Genomic DNA, 14,185 nt, shown 5'->3' with positions numbered 1-14,185 from the left:
TTTCTTTGGGGCTTCATTGTCTGTATTTAAAAAAAATGCTCGATTACACTATCGAGCACTCATATCAACTCTGGTTGCCAGTTTCTACCAAACACACTATGCAGCCATTCTTATTGCATTGCTGGATCTGTTTAAAGGGCCCTGAAACACTTTTTATCGAGGTTGGATAATGCATTGAAGTTAAAATGGACTATTTCAGAAATACTTTGCAGCAACAAGTACCTCGATGGTGTGAGCAGAAGCGAAGTTGTTGGCGATTCGATAGCTTGTCATCCCCTTTGCAGTGCTCCCTGTCCTTATTTGATGCCTTGCACTACAAAGGCTATGGCAGAGCAAGGCATGCCCACAACGCTCCGCCTACTGAACATTGCCGAGGCGCGCAGTTCAAATTTGATTTCGTATGTTCACGTGCACAGCACTATTTTCAATTTTGGTGCCTACGACACACCAAACGCAGTTGTCCTCGGCGAGCGGGCTCATTGCAGCATCCCGCGGCAGATCTACACTATGTAGCAGATGCAGCTACACGCGACTGTGTGCAACTTGTGCTCTGTGCACTCGCGCTCATGTGCTCCAGTCTGACGGCACTACTTTTGTGGGGACCACCTTAGTCTTGCACCAGCTTGACGGATGGATAGTAGCCACATCCAAGTTAAGCATTTTGAAGTGTTGTCTGTAGCTCAACACGAAGCGATGTCTGCGAAGCCATCTAGCACAGGAGTGGCTAGAAGTGAGTGCACGCTGGCAAGCGTATGTGGAGTCTGACTTTAACCCTTTGAGGGTCTATTTTTTTCGCCATATGCGACCGCCCAGGGTGGATTTTTTTTATTGCAGATTCCAATTCTTCTTGGGGACTTATTTCGAAAAAAATTCGCCGTAATTTTTCTAGGGTGACCGTAAAGTGAGAAAAAATATTTTGTGTTGGTATATATGTACTCTTCATTCATGAATAACAACAATAAAAAAGGAAACAAACGTATAAGAATTGAAAATTTGATGCATTGTTATAGTTCAAGGCTTTGAAAATGCGCTCACAAGAATATTTCGCAAGATTCAAATGTTGCTGCTCTTACACTAATATGTACATCCATAGCGTAATCGAACTGCATAGGTGCACGCACTCAGGAAAACTGTGTGGTTGTGTGCCCATCAAAAAAGCAAAATGTGTGACAAACTTCTGCTAATCTTCATCTTATCACCAACCAGAGGCAATTAGTTTTCACAATTCTCCAAAAAAAAAAAAAAAGCAACGGAAACGCATGCATGGTGGTATCCTTCCTATGCACACCCCCTTGAGCACTAAACGAGCGAGAAACAAGCGGGAGCCCTTTGAGCGATTAGTAACGAGATAGCCAACAGTTTTGCAAGCGCAAGAAGCCGAAACTGCCCACGGAACAAAACCCAAACCGCCAACCGCCCGCGCGCGCTCCAATGCACAAGTGGTATTATATAGATGTGCGGGAGTGAACTAGCGCTAAAACAAACCATGCAATGACAACTGAGAGAGGGAGGCGCAGGAAAAAAATTCCCTGTATTCCCACATAGTGGCAGCACATGACAGAAAAGAAAGTTATGAAATTGGCACGCTTTTTTAACGTACAGATGGCGCCGTAAATATACGGCATCGACCATTTTGGGCTTCGTTCACGCCGCCATATATTTACGTCATTGACCCTCAAAGGGTTAAGTTTCGCGTGGTTCGAGGCTAGTTGATTGTTCAGAACTAATCAAAATTGGCAAGACCCAATGGCTATGACACCGATAAGCAGCGTTTCTAAAGTTTAATTCCTGTATGGGCGGCTGCATCTCAGTGCGAACAGATGATAGTCGACTTTTTCTGGAAGTACATAATCCTTATTGAAACTCGAAATGGAGATTTTTCATTACTTCAGCCTGTTTATTAAAATGCGTCAATAAATATACATAGTAGCAGTCGAAAGAAGCGCACTGATCCAAACATCCTTTTTGATCGATGTCAGCTATCAGCCAATAGCAGCAGTCTATGGGAATCTAGCATGTGACGCATGCAAGCCACCGGCAGCTTCAAAACGATTGAGGTGAAGACCTTGTTTGTAGAGTGTGTGAGAAAAAGGTGAATTCGCACTCCACTTGTTAGCTTCATGCGCTGCACACGAGTGCAAAATTAGGCCGAGATGTTCACAGAAGCGTATGCTATCCACGGACTGTGTTTTTGCCAAGCCCAAGGGGTGGTTTAGGACCCCTTTAGGCTTTCATACACCACCTATGGGGGGTGCTACGCATATATGCTTGGAAAGGTTGTAGAGGCAGCCAGTGTTCGGCAAGCATGTGAATTTCGTGGCCATTACCTGGGATATTGCATTTGGGAACTACTGCGTGCTTTGCACTTTCATAGCATTGCTGGATGTACCTATTTGCTTTCACAGGGTAGCATGACGCTAATGCAATGCACATGCCTAGGCAGTTTTCTTGCAGCTTTGTGCATGGTTTTAGTTCATACAAGCTGAGGGCAAAAGAGAATCTGTGAGGATCTGTACTTGTGGTGTTCACCATTGATGGAACTGCTAGCACTGCTAGCTACGGCCTTGCACATTGGTTTACATTGTTTCATTTTTTTCCCAAAGACAGGACCAACGTGTGAAGAGAGTGACCAGCATAGCAACATCTCTGACTTTGAGTGCGTCAAGTGGCCAGTCATTGAAATAGCTGTGAGTGAGCAGCTGCTTTTTAATCACTTGCTGAGCTCGTTCGCATGTTTTGGTAGCAATGGGCCTAATGCTATTTGTGTTTAACATTAATCAACTCAATGTTTGAATTATTTAATTTGGTTTTCTGTACTTTGGTTTACAAATAATTTGGCACACAGAATACTTGCCCACTTAAGCATTTGATTGCGGGCATGCATTAGACATAAGGTCGTGACATTGCTTGCTTCATTTTCTGGTTGAACTGGTCTGAACATGCCTGCATGGGCTTTTCCTCATCAGGTGAGTTTTGCGAGGACTTTTAATCATTAAAGATTAGACAGTGCACTGACCGGTTTTTCTCAAGCACCAATGTTATTGAGGGGCCTGGAGTAACCACTGGCCTCTAAAGCAAACAATTGCTTTGAGGTTTGGGAGGATTAAGGAATTGCACTTACTCTGGCTGTGTGAACACTTCATTGAACATTTTTGTATTTCGAGCATACATTCTCCATGCTTTGTGAAACTTGACATTAACTGAGAGAAATCTCTAGCTTGTATAGGAGCAGTTCGTGTCGCCGTAAGATAACTTGCCAGGTCCCTGACATGGAGGCTTGCATCTTGATGTTACATCCAGGTGGCAGTCAAGGAAGTCTAAGCAGTACATTTGTTCAGAACATGGAAGGTAGTGTTTAGAACTGCCTAAACCAAAGTGTTTAAGATGGCACAGTGTAAATAAGGTTGCTAGAAATGCTGATAATCGTGGAACTATTTAAGGTAAGTATTCCTGCTCTAATCCTTACTGTTAGTTCACTGTTAACCACATTCCCTCTGAGTTTATAGCAGTATGTCTGGCATACCCACACTCAGAGCTATCACTTGGCTGGGATCGTAACAAGATGGTAAGGCAGCAACACTATGCTAATACATTTGACTCCCGTGAATTCGACCCTTGTGGGACCGTAAGATTGGGTCCAATTATCCAAATTGACAAATTAACAAATGCAGCAAATGAATGAAATAAAACTTTATTGCTTGAAGTAGTCTGTTTTGTTGCTTTTTTGCTCTCGAAATGCTACTCAACCAGCATGCAGCCAAGAGTGCTAACATGTTTAAGCACTGCCTCGTGGTTTGACCGAGAACAAAAGTTTCTGCAACATTGAGCACTGTCTCAAGATCAGCTGCACTTGGTTGCTCCAGTGGGACGCTATCGAGAAAAATGTGCTTTTCTTTGCGCCTTATTTCTCGACGATCTGCACACTGCTGAATATGCGGGTGTTACATGACACGAAAGAAGCAGGAACGAATGGCTTCACAGGCAGAAAGAGCATAGGCTACTAAACGATAAAAATACAGCTGTGCCAAGTGCGGTTCTTTGCAGTGTCCTGCTCCAAAGCAGCATTTTAACAGAAAATTGTGCCAAGCCTGCACCAAATGAAGCACAAGAATGAAAGTCTCCTTTCGTTGATGGTACCTCGGCCAGTAAACCTGAAACCAAAGCCTAGATTACACCGTCGTCGTTATCTTCGTGGAAGTTGCCGGAGTGGCCATAGCTTTGAATATAGCAGATGTCGGCTGTTCTTCGTTCATTGTTTTTGCACTTTTGTCGCATTTTCCTCTGGCCGATGTTCCACTGTACTGCCAGTGTATGGTCTTCATGTTTGTGAGGTTCACGATACAGTTTATTCCATGTACCGTCTAATTTTGTTAATTCAGACATGCTAAATTTGAACATGCTTAATTCGAACGTAATTAGAACATGCTTAATTCGAACATACTTAATTCGAACTTCCGGTTTATTCAGACTGACACTGTGGTCCCGTCAAAGTTGCGTATTCCAAGGGGTGAAAATGCCCAGTGATTCGAACGCACAAGTATTTGTGACGGTTCATTCGAACATACCGTGCTCCGACTATGCTCTCAGCAGCGCGCCAAATCATGCGGTGGCACCACCAACCAGCATTGCTCTGACCCTACCATAGAAGAAAAGCTTAGGAGAAATCCCTCAAAGCCGTGCGTGGGAGGAAAAAAAAAGAAAAAGAAAAAGCCGTGGCGGAAATTTCACTCTCTCCCAAATGCAAAGTCACTGTTTCTGCGTTGCGCCGTAATATCCCAGCCACACTAGTGGCTAAATGCACGCCAATTTTTCGTGGGCCGAATTTTCGTGGCTTGCAGCAGCGGTAGAGAGCTGCGAGCAGAGGAGACCAATAAGAGTGGCCCTTACAGTGACGTACGTGCAGGAAACTGGTATCATGCAGACCCGCCCGACCACTCTATTCGAACTCTCGTCTGGTTCAGCCAGACTGTTCTATTCGTACTTCTTCTGGTTCAGCCAGACCGCTTGTTTCGCACTATCGTCTGCTTGCATCAGCTCTCGCTCATGCTTGTTTTGGTTGGTCTCATTTGCGCTTGTTCTCTTACAATGACGCGTCTAAACTGAGACGTCCTGATGGAAAGGTTTTTGGAGACAGTGGGCCATATCTGATTCTGTATGACAAGACAGACCCTGAAAAAAAGGATGTGAAGGCGGCACCCAGTACCTCATTCTCCTTGTCTTTCGAACGCGACGACACCGCAGTAGAAGGAAGCACACCAACATGATTATGATCAGCGGCAACGACTTCGTCACCTTGATAAGACATGACTCACGTACAGAACGCAGAAGGTAAACACAGCGCCGATCTGTCAGCAGACGAAGGAAAAAACACGGGCACACAGAGGGAAGCAGCAGCGAAGGCTCCGTCCTGGCCTAGGCAACTCCACTGCTTCGGTGGCAAAGGTAATTAGTGCCGTCCAGCAAGCTGGCGGGAAAGCAAATCTGCTTCCCTCCCGCCCTTCCTCTCAACTATGCTCCCCTCGCCCTCCCACTCAGCTCCTTCGTAAATCCCTCATCTTCGACAGTATCCATGCATGCCTGCCTTCGCGCCGGAGCCGCCAGCCCCGCCAGCCTGACGCTAGCTTTGCTCGCTCTTTGATGTTTAGTTTTCTGCCATTATCGGAAAGCGAGCGTTGGCCGGCGTGGGCAGTTTCGTGATGCTCGCTCGCTGTGTGCTTGCATGCCATGATATTTCATGACTTGCACCATTGGTGCATCGTGCTATGGTGCACGAATACTTCAAAAACAAGTCCTGCTTTTAATTCGAACAAATTTTCGGGCACCTTCGAGTTCGAATTATCGAGATTCGACTGTATCAGCATGGCACAGAGCTTCCTCAAGGAGGATGTTGGACAAAAAAAGATTTAAATAATTTCCAGTTGCACATTGTTTAGCAGAAGCGTTAGCAGTGCCACTGAACATTCTAATACGTGGAATCAACTGCTGACATATTTGCTTATGAGTAGGGACATTCTTTGCAACCCTTCACGATTGGAAGAGATTTCGTTGTTGTAATTTAACCGGCTTTCACATGTACTATGGCATGTGGGAACCATGGCAATCTCTCTTGTCGTGTGTACATTAGAAGAAACCTATGGACATCTTCACTGTAATTTCGGTTTAGTCATGCACGTCCTTGGGAATGGTCTTGTTGACATGCTCAGGTTCAAAGAACTTTTTTGTTCGTTTGTTTGAAACGTGCCGTACATACACTACTCGCGTCCTGGAAGCAGCTTTGCAGTGTGATGTGCGCACAAGGAAAGCCATTCTATTAAATATGAATGAAACTGACTATTTTGTTAATTTTTAGCCGAAACACCTCATTGATGCGCATAAATCCATCTCTGCTATATTTATTATTTATGCTAAAATTTCGACCATATCTGGAATCTAGATATGTTGCACACTACATGAAAAGTGCTTGTCGCTGTGCAAGGAGGTTAAATAGCTGTTCCACCACTGAAAATAAGATAGCTTCATGCCTAGGGAAGCATTAATACTGTTTGCACAATTTCTTGTGTTTTCGAGCTTTTAGTAATTGCTGAGCTCATTATGGGGTGTCGATAGAAGGTTGAATTGACTAAAGCAGCATGCTTTCGCTGTTTGAACTCAACAAGTATTTCTTCCCCAGCAATGTGTTGTTTCTGTATTGATGCAGTGCATTCGAATTAACCGATGTCAAATTAATGAGAGTGACTGTATGTTCTTATGTTTACTTGGAGTGTAAGCTGATAGCATTGAAAAAATTTTAGTGATATAACCTATTCATAATGGTCTGACAATGTAATAAGTAGTACGATGACCTCCAAGGCCAATTGCCTAGTCATTCTTGTGCCATGCAGCCTGATTACTATCCCAAAAAGGTTGCTCATAAACTAGAGGTGGCAATATCTTAGTCATTCATTGTTAGATTTCAAGATTTAATTTGAATATCTGTGTGGGTCTGTGTTTATTGGGTCGAGGCAGAAAATGTTGTCTGTTTGTGAGCTAGAAACAAGGTCTCTACTATATATGATGCCCGCTGTAGTAATTTAGTGGCTATGGAACTGTTTCTGGGCTCGAGGTCATGGGCATCGGCTGTGGCATCCACAGTTTGATGGGGGCGAAATGCAAAAATGATTGTGGACTTAGATTTAGTTCCATGTTAAAGAACCCCAGGTAGTAAGCTTCTATCCTGTCTTTCTCTATGGTATGCATCATAACCAGATTCTGGTCTTGGCACGTAAAACCCCAGAATTTTTTTTTTGTAAGGTCTGTATGAGAAAATCTTTCTAGAGCAGCCAACCTGTATACAGCAATTAAATGTATAGTTATATGCATTGAGATTGTTACATCCTATAAGCCAATGCTACAATTTTGTATGAATGCATCAAGCCTTTAATTTCTACTCTCGTATGACACATGGCCACCTCTTCAAATTAAAAAGGAAGAAGGCCAGATGTTAACTCTTGTTTTTGTTCGAGTATGTGTTGTCACCTACTGTTGAAAACGTGTTTAATATGCATTTCCTCTACTATGCATTACCTTTCTTTTGTCAATGATTGCACTGACTGAAGGTACTTGTGTCACTCCTTTTATCATTTTAGTGCTATAACTAAAATTTCCATCTATTGGCAAGCAGCTCATATTTTGGCAATGCAACCTTGTTTGCAGGTCATGAAAGAAGGTGAATACGAGTTCAAGAAGCAGAATCAGTTCGGAAACATCTATGTGCCTGAAGACTTTGTCATCTTCCAGGCGCAGGTTATGGATTCGTCCAATATTGTGAGTGCTACCTTACCTTGTCGTTCTGTTGCAGTAAGTGTGTGCGCAAGTGTCCCATGTTTTAAAGCTCCTGAAATGATTGCTCCCTTTAATCTTTTCCTTCTTCCACGGCTTAAAAACTGCAAGGTGGTTTACGTTTTGTGGCCTTGTCATTATTGTCTCTGGGGGTGGTCAACGCTTCAAGCTGGTAAGAAGTCTGCAGAGCATTAGGTAGATCCATGCGCAGGTAGAAAGTAATAAGGTCTAAATTTGCAAATTAGATGCTGGAACTGTCGCACATAAAAGGTCCAAGAGGCCAAATAGCTTGGTTGCAGGTTGTTTGATTCTCTCCGAAGCCTCAAAAGGCAAGTGTAATGAGGTGTGGCCTAACACACTGGAGAGTGGGAGCATTTGCTCACTTTTCCACATTTATTTTATTTCCTTGGTCTTTGTTTGTTTGCAGTAAATTGCATTAGCGGTTGCCGCCTGTCGAGCTAGGGATACGTATAGTTGCACCTCAGTGGATTGGAGTAGCAGCTTAGGCATTCACATGTTCTTTTGATATTGCACCTCCAGACAGTTACAAAGATTGTTGGACTGTCCACACTTGATGCACTCACCTTGCCTGCATGCAAACGAAAGAATGGAGAGAGAATGCTTGGTTGTTGGTTGTGCTCCCCCCTTGCCTCTCCTCCTCAAATGCTGTTGTCTGTCTCCCCCTTTTTCCTGCCATATTCCCTTTCTCTCCTTAAATTTGGTGTGTGGGGGCTCTTCTCCAGTAGCATTCCAGCGAGCACACTCGGTTGATTTTGACACTGGGCTTTCCGGTCTGTTGTTGTTTCAGGCTATGTTAGACGAGGAACGGGCCGCGAGGTAAGTCGGCCCGCACCCTCACTCTGCTGCATCGAACAAGAGTTGTCAGTCATCGTTGCTGGCTTCACCCCTACCAACATGTCCCTCCCCGATGAAGTTCATCTGCTGCCACTGCTGATGCCGTCAAGTTGACGAAGAGTCTTTGACGATGCCACTGAGTACAGTGGCGCTGATGGTTCGGGGTGGCCTTGGTTCGGCGGCACCGCAGGTTGCGACATCAGCCGTTCTGGTCCGTCATCGCCTGCTCCCCCACCGACCTCACCGACGCTCTTCCCACCCTGCATGCGTGCAGCTGTTCTCCCATTTACCCTTTTCTTGCCCCCCCTCCCTACTCTACCAATTTCCTTTTCTGGGTCATTTTGCCACCTGTGCCCATTGTCACAATTGGCGGCTCAGCACATACAAGAACATTGCAGTGGTGACATGTTCATCAAGCTTTAACCCAACCACACCAGTTCCAGGGACAGTGAAAACAGCAATGCTCAACAGTGGCTGACGGCTGTACGTTGTTTTGTGGGGTCAAGTGGACTTCACGGTTCATTTTACCTTCCTTTTCTACCTACTTTGCATTTCTTTTTTTTACCTCATTGTCTCCTTCCCTGACCTGTCAACATGTCTTGTTGGCTTCATCCTGAGTTTGCAGTGCTGTCACAAACTAGCTCATTTGGTTATGTCAGCTAATGAAGCATCCACACTATGCAGATTCTGTTTCCCTCTGTGTGTGCATGGTTGTATGGGCATGATCGAATTAATGGTGGTGAATGAGATGCTATTAATGGCCTGGCTAGTGCTCCTCCAATACGTAACGGGGGAAGCGGGGGGTGTTGTTACTTCTCCAGGTTGCCTCGTCTTGTCAAAAAGGGTGTGGGAGGTTAGGCGGCACACTGCTGGGTCTTGCCAGGTGATCTTTTCATAATGTAAATGAAATTTCATATTTGGCGCATACATGATGTGCTGTGTGGTCGACTCATTGCTTCTAAGTCAACCTATAGTAAAAAAAATTGTGCAGGCTTTCCCGAGTTAGTAAAATTTTTTTTTTGCCCTGGTTTAAAGAAACAATATAAACACTATTATCAGTTTATACTAAAGTATTCTTTGAAAATTCTCCCTGTTAATTTCGTGATAACATGGTGGTTAATAAAATAGAAAAGGAAGGTTAGGTTCGGTACAGCAGTGCGTCGTCACGGATTTCAAAGTATTTTTTCATATTTGGGCTGCGTTGGCTCAATAAAGGTTCCAGAAACTTGTGATGTTCAATCTTTGGCTCCTGTAGCATGCAATGTAGTCTGTTTTTACCAGTATACAACTAGACCCTAGCAGGTGGCATCAAAATCCATGACCTCATGGTGAGCTGGTGCAGGAATGTAGAGGTAGTGTTTCCACTCGTATTTATTTTTCATGCCTCTTTCTAGCTAAGGAAGCCTTTTCTCACGCTAATAGTGGTGTTTTCGGTATAGTGAAGGGTATTTTACTCAGACAGGCGAAATAATTATTCTCGTTAGTGTCACTTTAAAATGGAAAAACATGGTGGGAGCCGAGATATCATTGGCACAGCGCAAGTTTTCTCAGATTTCCTTCTTCGTGGAGAGTGAGAAGGTTGCAGTTGTGGTGTCTGTTGTTTATGTTCCTGCAAAAGTGACAGAAGAGCAAGTTTGCTGTTCAGTATGCAGAAACTAGCCAGACAGTGCACCTTACTATAAAGCGACTAAGCCAACTCCCATTGACAGTGATCAGCCATTGAGCCAAGGTAACCCCACCAGGCTTCTAAAAATTTTCAGAAAATTACTTTTGAACGGTCCACACGGCAAAGCGAAGCACTTTCTAAAGACCATAAAAATTTATTCCTCCAATCTGTGGGAATGAGTTGGACTTGGAAACTTTTCAACATTACTATAATTAAGAACGGTGGCTGCCCAAACCATCCGAGTGGATGCTAGTAGTGTGCTTGAAGCGTGAATACATTGGCAGAAAGTATTTGTGGGCTCAGTCTTTATCTACTATATGGCAGTTGCCCTCTTCCTCTTGTACGTTCTAGGAACCTTCTGAATTCATAATTGTCATTTTGCTTAGCATGACTGGCCTACCTTTTCTTTTTTGTTCTCAAATGTTCTTTGCATAATGCATCAGGGATGCGACATTTGTCTCGAAACTCTAAGTTCTCTATGCTTCTGTTATGCATGATACCAGAAAAGCAGTTTTGCAAGCTGCAAGTTTAGGAATGTTAGTTGCATTATAAAAGTGTGGCTTCAAAGAAACACCGCTTTTTCAGTAAGTGGCTCTAGTATACACTGGGGATTGGATTCTATACCAAAATGTGCTTGTAGTTATGTATTTTGTTTTTCTCTCTGATACTGTGTGAAGGGACACATGCAAGAGGTTGTCCTTGGCTAGCACATAAAGTTTGTGGCTTCTGTAACTTCAGGCTTGCTTCTTGTTGCCTGTTAATAATGAGGGGGTGACGAAAGTATTTGTCGGGAAGAAAAAAAGGAAACTCAGTTGAAGTACGTTCTTTTCTTTTTTCATTGGCAGGCATACATGGTTGACTTCTACATGCATCGGAGTACCACAGAGCCTAGCATTCCTGAGCACATCGGTTTCAGCTACATCCTACCAGGGAACATGAAGGAGACCTTCGGGACGTGCACTGTGCCCATTACTGGCACCCGACACCAGCCACTTGGCCAGCTCAATGGTAAGGCTCGCTTTTAGCGGTTGTGTCCAGTGATGTATTGCAAGGGCACCAAATTTGGCAGTCTTGGTGCGATAAGGTAGCGTACAAGAGCTAATTGGCCAGTTGCCTGCTCCTAAGTTCACATACTGTGTGATGCCTGTGGTCAGAAGGATGTTCCACATCCGCCGCCTGTGCAGCACTGGCTGACACTCCCAGGGCTAATCTTGCACACACACAAATACCCAATTAAGTGGATGGGAAGATGGCTGCCATGGTAGCCTAATTAGTAAAGTACCACACACGTAGTTCAGAGAATGTGGGTTCGGCTCCCGTCTGTGGCAATTATCCTTTTGTCCACTTGCATTTCCCTTTACCTTATTACTTTCACATTTCACTTTAAGAACAATCAACTTTACCTATGCTTGCAGTCTTGATACCACTTTCTCATGGAAGACTGCCTCTTAATCTTCAGCCTTGGGAACTGAGAAATTAGCCCTAACTTTAGGATATGACAGTTTGATATCCCCACTGGCCAATTTGCATACATCTTTGGGACACATTCAAAATATTTTTGCATTTTCTTGCGAACTTGCTTGGAGTTTCCTCTGTTTTTCATATGCTGATTGTGCTTTTTCTAAGGTAAGGAAGTTAAGTCGGAGCTTTGAAGTAAACAGAGCAGGAGTTAAAGCTCACTTTTGTCTTTTTCATCTCCTTTTATTATTGTTTCCCCTTTCCTATCTCTTCACTCAATACCAGCAGAGTTTTGACGGAGACTGAATTCTTGCACCAAAACAGTAACCTAATAAAGGGATGCGTTTACAGTTAGTGTACATGCTGCAGTTGTGACTGAGCCAGCCTGAATGCACATACTTATCAGGGCAGTCCACTGCGCTGATCATGCACAAGTGAAATTGTCCTTCCTTGTTTAACGGTCTCTGCAAATTGTTCAATTGCTAAGATGCATAGTTTAGTCACAAAGGGCTATGGCATTCTGCTGCTGAGCACAAGGTCGCGAGTTCAATTCTCAGCCATGGTGGTAGCATTCTGATAGGGGGTGAAAATAAAAATTCTTATGTACTTGTCTAGTCGAACAAGACTATATTGACATGTGGACTTCTTTATCTTTCTTGGGTGAGCGCTTTTCACCGTCTAACAAATGTTATTGCTCAGCACGGGATGCGCCTGCATGTATCAGAAGTTTCTGGAATGTTATCGATGGTTCTATCCACTGTCCGCTGTCACCGAACCTTGTGTAATCTGATTGCATGTATGCACGACACAAATGGTGTAGAACTTTCTGGAAGACATGCGGGTACCAGCGAATACTCTGGAACCTTCGATGGCTCGTGTATAAAAGCCGATGCACTTGACCGACAGAGCAGAATTCGATGATCGCCAACCATGTTCGCCGCTATTGCTGGTCTTTGAGTGTAACTTGCTTTTGTGGGCACAAGTTCGCCCAATAAAAAGTTAGTTTTGTCATTCACAGTTTTACAGCTGCATTATTCACCGTCACTACTACGTGACAATATCGAACACATTTACATCGAATTATCCTGTATGTTGAGCAGTATGTTGAGAGAGTGAGTATGCTGTATGTTGAACACAGTATAGTTAAAATGAATATATATAGTAAAAATTATGCTCACATCAAAGAAAAATGGCCCGATATGTCGAACGTCAAGCAGCACAAAAGTGCCCTCCCCCCGAAGTTTGCTTTCCCACGTGGCGGCGGGGAAACCCGCCGACACCTCCCACAAGTGGTTTAGCCCAGCAGTGCGGCTCCATGCACCCGCTCTCCCTACAGTGACCACACCGCGTCGGGCGAGTTGGGGACACCCCCCTGCAAAAGATGGTGTTCACCTGCCCGCAGCGCTTGCTCAGACAGCCAATAAGAGGCTCTTGTGCCCTCGTCATGCAAGATGGTGCAAGTCTGAGTTGCCTCGCTTCTTTTCTTGTTTGTTGTGTTTGCGCCTTGTAGGCCTTCTGCCGCAGTGTTGCCGTGATGGCTAGTGCGAAGCGGCTGAATTTGCCTTTCGCCGTGAAGCTCAAAATCATAAAACGAGTCGAATGTGGTAAGAAGCCGTATGTTGCTGCAGCGTCAAGATTCCAAGGAGCACTCTCAGCACGATCTTGAAGAATAAGGTGGAGATTAGGACTGAAGTGGACAAACTGCCCGGTGCCTGTGGCGCCCGACGCATACGCGCGGTCGTGTATAAGACGTCAAGGCAGCCATGTACAAATGGTTAATTCGAAACTGCTTCAGACGTGCCAGCTTCCACATGCCAGGTGATAACTCTGAAAATGCTTATGGGTGCGACGAAGCCATTGCCGGTGTTGCCGAAGTTTGGAGCGAGCTGTCAGAATTTCCGGAAGCCGTTGACAGATCAACTCTTGACAAGTTTGTGAGTGTGGATGATAGTGTCGTGACCACGGGCGAGCCCGAAAACTAAGACTACATTGCCGATATTGTATCGAGCACAAAGTGGGCACAAAGAAGAAAATGACGACGATCCTTTGCGCACATCCTCCAAGGTGATTGGTGCATTTGTACTAGCCTGGCACTTCTGCGTGAATGTGGAAGGTTGCGACCTCAGCTGCTCAGTCTCTTTAGACAATGTGGAGAAGTGCGTGCTGTCACAGGCAGCAGAGTTGCCCAAGTAGAAGATACAGGATTGTTTCATGCAAAACTAAGCTTGTTTCATCAATAAAGTGCTTTTATGAATGGTATAAGCTTTTATGACGTCTAATTCTTCAGCAGGCTTATATCGAGTTATGCCTTATGTCGAACTGATAGGCGTTTTTTTGCAAGTTCGATATACAGTCACCGACCGTTTATTCGGACCTCACGGGGACTGC

General features: G+C 44.4%; 1 protein-coding gene across 3 annotated transcripts in view; it reads left to right on the top strand.

Annotated features, from left to right (window-relative positions):
• Positions 1-14,185, top strand: part of LOC126516715 (glycerophosphocholine phosphodiesterase GPCPD1-like) — a 176,992-nt gene that overhangs the window by 124,761 nt on the left and 38,046 nt on the right. For all 3 annotated transcript variants that reach the window (XM_055064076.2, XM_055064078.2, XM_055064077.2), the window contains 3 exons: positions 2,604-2,687; positions 7,693-7,803; positions 11,185-11,347. In XM_055064076.2, the coding sequence (XP_054920051.1) occupies positions 2,604-2,687; positions 7,693-7,803; positions 11,185-11,347 (358 nt within the window). The remainder of the gene's footprint in view (positions 1-2,603; positions 2,688-7,692; positions 7,804-11,184; positions 11,348-14,185) is intronic.

This window comes from Dermacentor andersoni, chromosome 1, assembly GCF_023375885.2.
Source record: "Dermacentor andersoni chromosome 1, qqDerAnde1_hic_scaffold, whole genome shotgun sequence".
Taxonomy (NCBI): Eukaryota; Metazoa; Arthropoda; class Arachnida; order Ixodida; family Ixodidae; genus Dermacentor; species Dermacentor andersoni.
This window is presented reverse-complemented; position numbering and strand designations above follow the sequence as displayed.